The following is a 9,961-nucleotide window of genomic DNA, read 5'->3' on the forward strand; positions in this document are numbered from 1 at the left end:
CAACAAGAATTGATGGATTGTAGATAGTCCATGCGCTTTATGGACATATCTTTCCATGCCAAGCACTTAATGTCCAAGAGGCTTATAAAGGGATAAGAGGCAAAAAGAGGAAACATGCATATTCAACAATAAAATAATAGAACGAACGAGAAGTGAAACACAGCCAAACCACATAGCCTCCAATTCAAATATAAGTAGACAATACTGGCATCCATTGTATGATTGCAAACAACATAAATGTTTTCATGTCATTGTCAATAAAATTGAATGTAGGCTAAGAGCATCATGCTTTGAATTCCCCGAGACTCTAACCAAATATTTTTGTTGAATTTACAATTTCTTTCATCCACTTTACAATTTCTTTCATCCATTAGGACATTAGAACATGCTGGAATAAGAACACAGGACATATTATTCATGTTCTTGAATATAACTTTAACACCATGTAGAATCATAATTCCACAAGGCTTGGTAAGCAATAAGAAGCACTATTTCTATACAGTTAAAAAGTGGCCATCAAAAGATTTGACACAAGTTAGCAAGACTGATGGTCCCAATGCACAATTATTTTGCCAAATCAGAAAATACACATCTTTGGGGATGCACACTACTGCAAATCTAGAAATATTTACATTAATCTAGGTGAAGAGAGCAATTCTCCTAGTTAAACTGATAACTAACTCTCGAAATTCTTCTCTGGCATCTCCGTCACTGTCTTTAAAATTTGAGAATTGTCATCAATAATACTTCCTTGTGTCCAGCGTTTTAACATCTCGAAGGCTGCTTGTGGCTGATCCATTGGGACCATATGACCTGCATCATGAACCTGGTGCAGCAAAATAGAAGATTCCGTAAGGAAGAAATTATCTACTCGTACAACGAAATCAAAGATGATCATCGAGTGCCTTTTACCTTGAGAAAACTGAGTGGTCCATAACTGGTTATTAAACCTGCTTCCTTATCGTCTACAAGGAAGGATTTTGTAGGTGCCTTCTTGAAATTCTCACTTCCAGACCAATCCATGGAATTCACCCATCTTGAATTGCCTGAAAGACACATAATTTGAACAATTAACTTTTCAATTTTGAAGATTAGACTGACAAGCCTGAAAAACACAACTGCAAATAAGTTAATAATAGACTTAACACCTAAATCATAAAGTCATTCTCCAAAACAAAAACAATATGTTATATGTATACAGTATCATTACCTAACCAATTGCAAATGAGATCATATTCTCCTGCATAAACTAGCAACTTAACACCATCCTCCAAGAGTGTTGGAATGCCAACTTCCATATTCCGCATCCAGTCAGTAAGCATAGCTTCATAAACCAAGGGGCTACATGAGACAAATTTTCGGCTGCCAACCCCCAGGGCATCCCTAACGGAACCCTGGTTTAAGTAATTCTCCATATTTGAAAAATCATAGCATAGGCCACCATTGCACTCCTTCTGAACATCATAGTACTGCAAAATATAAAACAAAATAATGAAAACTAATATCGTAAGATATATAAAACAACGATGACAAACTACATTTTAAGATACAAAATGCTGATAAAATAAACATAATGTCTAGCTGTCCAGTATTTAGAATTTAAGTCTTACATTGATATTCCCAGCTAATGCCATAATGGAATTGAAAATTGAGGTGCACAGCAAGTATGATGCAAAGCATGTGACAGTCCCTTCGGTACCTGGAAAGTTATCACACCGGCTATAATCAGAACCTACATTAAGAACGTTCGATAAAGGATCCAGCATAACATCAGCCGTAACCAGTTACTTAAAACACTTCACAAATGGTAACTAAGGATCATAAAGCAAACAACATTTAGCCATCAAGCTTCTCGCAATTTAAAACATAGTAACATGATTTCAATATGAACACATACAAATCTAGTTCAGTAAACAAAGTATACATCTCATAAATATGAAAGTATGCATTTTGTTCCAAATTTTAATAGGATTTCAGCCCCATGAAAAAATATTCCTTGAAATTCGATGACTAGTTTATATTTATAGGTGTCTATTTCTGAGATTTTTGGGCTGTTTTTTATGGATTAAAGGTCTACAAGTATCAAATACATGAGATATATTATCAAAAATGATAAAAAGTGGACCATACTATAAAATGTTTGTAAAACCACACAATAAATAAGAATGAACTAACTAGAGGAGGGAAAAGCATCACCTATGCACAATATTTTGAGATCCAGATAAGCCTTCACTACTGTTATGGAAAACGCTTGCACAAACAACTTAAAAAATACATTGAATATTTCAAAAACCACATCAAAAAACAAGCCTTCCATAGCGGATAAGTGTTCAAAGCCCTTAACACAAATTTTATGGATTGTACTTTCTCATTATGTACTGAAGCAAACACAATTCAACCAAGAAGAATGCTAGATTTTCCATCTGAATAATAGATAGTACGACTTGTCAGTATAGCAGGGTATTATTAGGAATACAATAAAGAAAAGTAATTTAAAACATGAATGCTAGATTTTATGAGGCATTTTCGGAAGTAGATTTGATCAATGCCACACAGGCTGCTTTCAACAATATAAAAAGTGGTGTCATTCAAAACTTTACCGCTTTGTTGGAATCAGCTGCCTTTAGAAACCTGAGGAGGAATACATATGGCCAAGTGGGAACTGTAAGCTTGAAGTTCAATTTCTTTGAACTCCTGTGAAGAGTTATTATCAATTGATCAGTCAATCTAAATGTTTGGATACTATGTTGCAATCAATGACAAAGAATTATCAGTTAGAGCTAATTACCATGGCCACTATCTATTCTGACGTGCATTCATTTGGGAAGATGCGGATGAAGTCATTGACCTATAGCCAAGTATAAACCAGCTCTTATCAATATTGTGTTACCTATTATAATATAATTTTTGTGCTGATTCCAGCATAAAGCGTAATCTTCTGTAGGAGTAGATATTGCTATTGTATGTACTTTTATACAACCAACAAAGTGTTCTTTTAATTAGATATATACACATCCTTTCTTACAAATGTCAGCAAGTCATCCTACCTATGGAGGACAAACTTCTTCATATTTGCTAGCTATAAACATTGCAGCGATAGAAAGTAATGGCAAATTCTTCCTTGCAATACTCTGAATAGAAAGGTATCTGTCAATGATGTTCACAGTGAGATACAACGTCTCTGGCATTAATTCCAATTCCAAATGCACCTGAAAATTTTAAGATTTTGATGTCAGGCCTAAGAGATAGACCATATAAATCTCTTTTAGATCTAAGTTTGACAGCAAATGGAAGTTGGAACTAGCATAGGAACAAAGTTGTACCTCCACCAACCAACCAATCTTTAGCCTCCTAAACAAGATTACATGAAGTTAGAAAATGAGATGCTAAGTGGAAAAAATACAAGCATGTAACATGAACATAGGAAGCACTTACTTCACCACCTTTAGGTCTGCCTTGGCTCTTTTCCTGGTAGCCAGTAACTCTTCTAGGGTCTCTGGTAATATTCCCTAGGAAACAGGAAAAAGAGCATTCAATTTAGCATCATCAAAAATAGTCAGCATATGATGGTTAAAAAGTAAATAATGAAATAAGTATCAGCATAGTGTTTGACATGCAAAGACATTAAGGTCTTAGCATCCTACTTTACTTTTAATCCTTTCTAGCAGCATAGCTTCTGGTGCCTATGTTAGTGTTACAACGGTACAACTGTGCATTATACAGCTGGGATGACTAGGACAGTGTATTGGGATCTCATCCACATAGCAATTTGATTGCTAAAGTCTACCATACATGTTAGGGAACCTATCTACTTTTTGTACATTGACGAATCAACCAAATCTGAATCTGAATCTACTGAAAACTTCAAAATATGTATCATAAAAGTAGCCTAGGTTTTATTGTCCATTATCCGAAACTTCTTTAGAATCTCAATTGCTTACTTACCCGTGTTCGAGGACTAGCTCACCTCAACTCAGCCAAACCTCCAAGACCAAGAAATAATACATGTCAACTTCACTTGCCAGTTTCTTATTGCACCATAGGATAGAGTTTTTTAAACTAATTGTTAGGACCAGGTAATTACATACAACACAAATATAAGCATATCAAATTTATCATAATCAAACAAATAATAAAATTTAGGACCTGCAACAGTCTTAGTGATTCCCATAATCTGTAAGTACTCATAAATCCATGAGTACCAAGCACAAGAGGCTACTTTAGCCCAGAAAGGGACTTCTTCAACTTGCATACATGGGTATCCCATCCTAACAAAGATATTATATTTGAACCCAAGCTGAAAGAAAACCATGAATCACTCTTCCTACCACCTGCATCTCTAGCCCTGTCAAAATCCACTAAAGCATGCAACAGCTCAAAGCACTATGCCAGTGTGCCCTTTAAGTACCTTGCATACCTCAGACCATGGAGCATATTTGCAGCAACCTCAGCTCAACCATATATTAGCAGCCAAGCTGGACAATAAATTGGTGTCTGCACCCCCCTTGTTTGCGAGGCAAGGGATCTCATGCACACAACAAGTTGACTGCTATATTCTACCAAATATGTTAGGGAACCTATATACTTTTTGTACGCTGATGAATCAACCAAATTTGAATCTTAATCTACTGATAAATTCAAAATATGTATCATAAAAGTAGCCTATGGTTTATTGTCCATTATCTGAAACTTCTTCAGAATCTCAATTGCTTACTTACCCCTATTCGAGGACCACCTCACCTCAACTCAGCCAAACCTCCAAGACCAAGAAATAACACATGAGGTGTATATCCTTCATGTCAACTTCGCATGCCAGTTTCTTCTTGCACCATGGGATAGAATTTTTTTAACTAACTAGAATTTTTTTAACTAACTTTTAGGACCAGGTCATCTACATACAACACAAATATAAGCATATCAAATTGATCATAATCAAACAAATAATACAAGTTAGGACCTGAAACAGTCTTAGTGATCCCCTTAATATGTAAGTATTCATAAAAAAAACAAAGTATCTTCAAAATTTGTTTTGTTGCACACATAATTAGTTTATGTTTGGACCCTCACAACCTAGTGCGCTCCTTAGAAGCTAGAGCGATGCACGTTCAAGTTATTAAAATTTAACACATATCAATCCTTTTTGTCCTCTTTTTGGGAGGCGCTACATTAATTGTGGGTGTGGAATGCTCATCACATTGAACACCCTCCTCATTATTTCTGTCTCCCATTCGCTGAAATTCAACAATCTGCCAAGGTTCAGGAATGACTATTGGATGATTTTGTGCAACAAGCAAATCATCATGTGCTTGTATCTCCTCCCCATGTTCACTCCTAGATGTTTCACCTGATTCCTATACACAACACACTTTAACTTGTTATAATAACATTAAAACCTCCAATTGATTTATTGCATTATTCATATAATATTATAAACAACTAACCTCGGATCCATAACTAGTAATTATTTTTTCCCCTTGATTTATCATGTGTTGGCGAAGACCTTGGGAACCATGTAATACAACATATTTTAGGTCTTCCTTCGAAGCTTCCTTTTGAAACTGGTGAACCTACATTAACAAAGATAATCATATCTATAAGGTAAAATAACTAATAAGATACAATTAACTCAACGTGACCATGGTTACTTTGCCTAAAATAGAAAATATAATAGATGGAAATATCACTTACCATACCACCACGAATACTATTATATCCACCAAAGCTAATTTGTGAGATCCAATTTTTGACACCCTAGCTTGGGTTGCTTTTCTTGTATCTCGTAGGCGTCTCTTAGCTCCTCCTTGTGCAGATGGCATATGGTTTGGATTTCTGAGGACTTTCCTCTTAAACTTTGCATCTTTCATAAGTTCATCCCACGTCACTTGGTCTCTGATCCAAGCTGGACGTGGATACATCAAGTTTTTTGTCAACTTTGTCCTTAAATTGGACCTCTTTGAGTGCATGTATTTACTTGCAATCTGTAAATTAAGTTCCTTATCAAATCCAGGATTACCAAATTCTATTACTACATCTTTAAATAGTTCCTCCTTTTTGGCATTGGCTTGTTTCCTCCAATCCATTTGGATGGTATTTCCAAATAATTCTTTTGCACGACGAAAAATAAAGTGATAAAATTTCAGCCCTTTTTCATCCTTCAAGACATTTCCTTCTGAAGTGAGCAAGATTGTAACTTCTTGCATTCCTTTTGTCGTCACCGATGATATTGTTGTAGTCTTGGGGATTGAGGAAGGTTCCCTTATAGATACATTAGGCACTGTGTCACTTACTTCCTGCATTTACAATGAAATTGTGAAACTATTAAGAACCCAACCAAAATATGAAACTATTTTTCATATCTATTGCAGGAGCTACACTCTCCAATAATGACATTTCCCATAACTGAATTTGTTCAATTATTTCTTGTCTGATTTGAAAATTTGCAGGAATATCTGGTAGGAGCCTTAACATTCTTGTTTGTGAGTCTATAATACTCCTCAAAGAAACTTGTTCTGGTCCTGGTGGGAGAATGCTGATTAGACCCACATTTGATGTAGAGGGAATGTTATGGGGTTCTAGTCTAGGTGTAGATGGCATAACATGACCCTCTATACCAACAGATTGTGTAAAGGGCATGTTATGGGGTTCTGGTCTAGGTGTAGATGACATAACATGACCCTCTATACCAACAGATTGTGTGAAGTATCATTTTAAAGTTAATTTCTAAAAACAAATCCAACCTCTAACTAAATCAACAACATAAATAATACAAATACCAAAAGCAACATAAGAAACATAAATACTTGGTCTGCCATTTTGTATAGAATAATGTAATAGAAATCTATGAAGAAAAGTTTGTGGACACTCATTAGGATCATTACATAAATAAATGTTGAAATATATGACAACGTGTAAAACCATAAAATTATTCTAAAATATGCTGGTTTAAACTTCTATGCATGTAATACTAACTTCATTGAAAAGTTCTCTGGATTATATTACAAAGGGTAATGCACTGTCTTAAATTGTTGTCGCATAATGCAAAGTAATCTCTATAGAATATCTCCTTGCTGCCTATAAACATTACTTCACTATCTCATTGCAGCCACAATCAACTTCAAACTAGACCTTGCTTGCCCCAAAACCCCAGACCATACCTCGAGATGATTTGCTGCCACATAAAAACCTTAGGGGTGATTCGTCGCCGCAAACAATCTGTGAAATCAACATTTGAAAAGCAATGCATATGAATCATATTAAGCATGCATGGAAACTACTAATCGGAGTCCAAAGAATTATTATGGTAGATGAAGCGATATGGTGTGTTGCCTTAGAAGAGCACCAATATGCAATAAAGAACCCTGAAATATGCTTGGAAAATGAAAAGACATAGAATAATGTAGAGCACTGGTGGCAGAGAGGGTATAAAAACTTAGAATTATGTTTAACCCTCCAATATAGTTAACCACACATGGAATACGTGAATTCAAATGAATGACAATGCAGTGAATGCCCATGAGCTCTGGTTTCATCAATTCATGAGTAAATGTTGGTGTGGGATTAAACCTAATAATGCCAATTTCATGCCTCATACTTCTCAAAGACCCAAGCTACAAATATCATGGCTTGGTATTATAACTATGCGCAGATTTATGCAGATTTGAGATGTTCAGAGGAGAATCAATCATATTTCCATAACACCCCTCTCGAACCTATTTCATGCTAACGAATTAGAGTCTAGTGCCAAACACATTTTCACATATCCAAGCAAAAGATCATCCCAGTCATCTCCTATTAGGTGGATATCAAGTGGACTCAAACAATGAAGAGAAGCCATGATTTCTCCAAGACTATTGAAAATGGGAGAAATTCAATGTTAAAAGTCAATGCAGACATGTAGTCAACCTCGAGCTGGAGGCAGCAATACTGGCTGAAATGTCAACCTCATTATGAGTGAAAGTATGTTTATGTTTGATTCCAAATAACACCACGTTTATTTAATAAATTTACAAAGAGAAACAACATTATGCCCTAATAAACATTATTGCCCTAAACTTACACTCAAATTCAGGACGAAAGGGTTAAATGTCTGTCGGAAATAGTGAAAAAGCCAGAGTTTCCCGTGGCCGACTATCCAACAGGCTTGAATTTTAAGCCTCAATATTTTGAAGAGACAGTCCTGTTGCAACAACAACAAAGGGGGAAATCTCAGATATTGGGGATAGTGGTGTTAGGTGGCGTAGGAAAGACAACTTTTGCAAAACATTTCTTCAATATGAAGAAATCAAATTATCACAGATCTTGCTTGTTATTTGAAGTTAGAGATAGTGCAGCTAAAAACTCTTTAAATTCGTGGCAGAGAATACTTCTTAAGGCCAACATCTTTGCAAGGGAAATACATCAAATTGAATGGAAAATACCTATGGAAAATAAACCCTTTGTTGTCTTCCTTGAAACTTCTAGCTCATGAGCTTCGAGTTCCTTTGCAAAATAACAGTGAAAGCCCTAGCATATAAAAATTGAAACAATTTAGCGCCAAAAAGATTTTCGGCCTCTACACCAAACACGTTTGGTGGTTTCAGCGGTCTTGTTTCCATTTTAAGATGGCCTAGCCCGCTGTTTCCTGCTATTTCCCGTGTATGTCTCCCACTTTTCATAAGAATGAGGGTCTTAATATCTATCTCCCGCCACCCACGAACGAATAAATGAGTATGTACTCTGCGGCCGTTGGGCCTCGTGCCCTTAATGCCCATCACAGAAACCCTAGTCTCGTGGCTTTAATAGATCAATAACTTAACACAAGTGCATTCTTGGCAACAAGACTGCAATTTCATAACCAAAACCAAAAGTCTGAAAACGAGGAATTATTCCTTTGAGTTCGGCCCAGTCCCTCTGAGTTATTATAACAAAACCCTCAGCCTTAGGCTAGAGAAACCTTTTAAAAATACATTACAGGGATAGTATTCCGTCCAATTCACAGATGAAGGATGTTAACTAATATCCCTAGCCTAGTTCGACAAACAAACACATACCTGGTAGTGGGCACCAAGAAACTGGTAGACCCAACCGCAATTCGGCATGACTCCGAAGACCCACACCATAGCCAACTAGGGCTGCACATTCAAGTAGAAAACAAGATGAGTATGTGATGACAAAACAAGAGAAAAGCTATAAAACTCAGAAACTATTTAAGTTTAACACCTAAAATGAATATGCGCTTACCTGAAGAGACTATCCAAGCTGGAAACCCTTTCTGAAAACAGAGATTGTGTCTCAACGCACATCATGTTGTACCACTGAAAAGAACCAATTTCGAAGGCAACCAGAAGTGGGCAACTTGATCAAGGGCAAACTGTGGCGAGGTAAAGCAGCGAGTAGATAACCATAACAGAGAAAGATAGAAGTGAACCTTTTGAGGACTCGACAAACTAACCCTCCCGGCTCGACAACCCTGGGAGATCACCTCAAGACACACAATGTACTAGGATCTAACACCACGACCGTTGCAATTGGAAGAGGCATCTGCACCATAGAACCGATCCATATTCCCACGGAATGATTCCAACTGGAGGCTCCTTGCAGGTAGTCGAACCATGCATAACCCTAGGCATACGACAACTAGGGTACCAAGTGGAGGCTCCTTGGCAGTCGAACCATGCATAACCCAGGGCTCTTAATACTTAATATATTTTAATTTAAATATTTTATGTTAAATTTATTAATAACAAACATATATTTAACTTAATTTGATTTCTTATAGGTTTAAGAATGTTAAATTCCATAAGAATTTTAAAATGTTATGTTATTTTACATAGGTTAACGTTCAGTTTGAAGTTGCTTTTTTGAATTGACTTATTATTGATCTACTAATTGTTGTACTATAGGTAGTGTATCTATTTTATAGTAAGTAATCATTGTACTATAGGTAGTGTCTAGTAATTTTTTAAGGAGCATTCATCAAAAC

The 9,961-nt window shown here is 36.1% G+C and overlaps 1 protein-coding gene across 1 annotated transcript; it reads right to left on the reverse strand.

Annotated features, from left to right (window-relative positions):
• Positions 1 to 439: 439 nt before the first annotated feature.
• LOC149261335 (serine carboxypeptidase-like) lies at positions 440 to 9,592 on the reverse strand. Its single transcript, XM_089368531.1, has 8 exons — positions 9,491 to 9,592; positions 9,220 to 9,293; positions 9,030 to 9,110; positions 2,601 to 2,694; positions 1,700 to 1,732; positions 1,211 to 1,469; positions 913 to 1,046; positions 440 to 826 (listed from the first exon to the last, which is right to left on the reverse strand). The coding sequence occupies exons 1-8, from the start codon at positions 9,590 to 9,592 to the stop codon at positions 677 to 679; spliced, it is 927 nt and encodes a 308-aa protein (XP_089224657.1). The 3' UTR covers positions 440 to 676.
• Positions 9,593 to 9,961: the final 369 nt, after the last annotated feature.

The sequence above is a fragment of the Pinus tabuliformis genome, chromosome 6 (genome assembly GCF_031772625.1).
Source record: "Pinus tabuliformis cultivar Carrire ecotype Pingquan chromosome 6, CPIR1, whole genome shotgun sequence".
NCBI lineage: Eukaryota > Viridiplantae > Streptophyta > Pinopsida > Pinales > Pinaceae > Pinus > Pinus tabuliformis.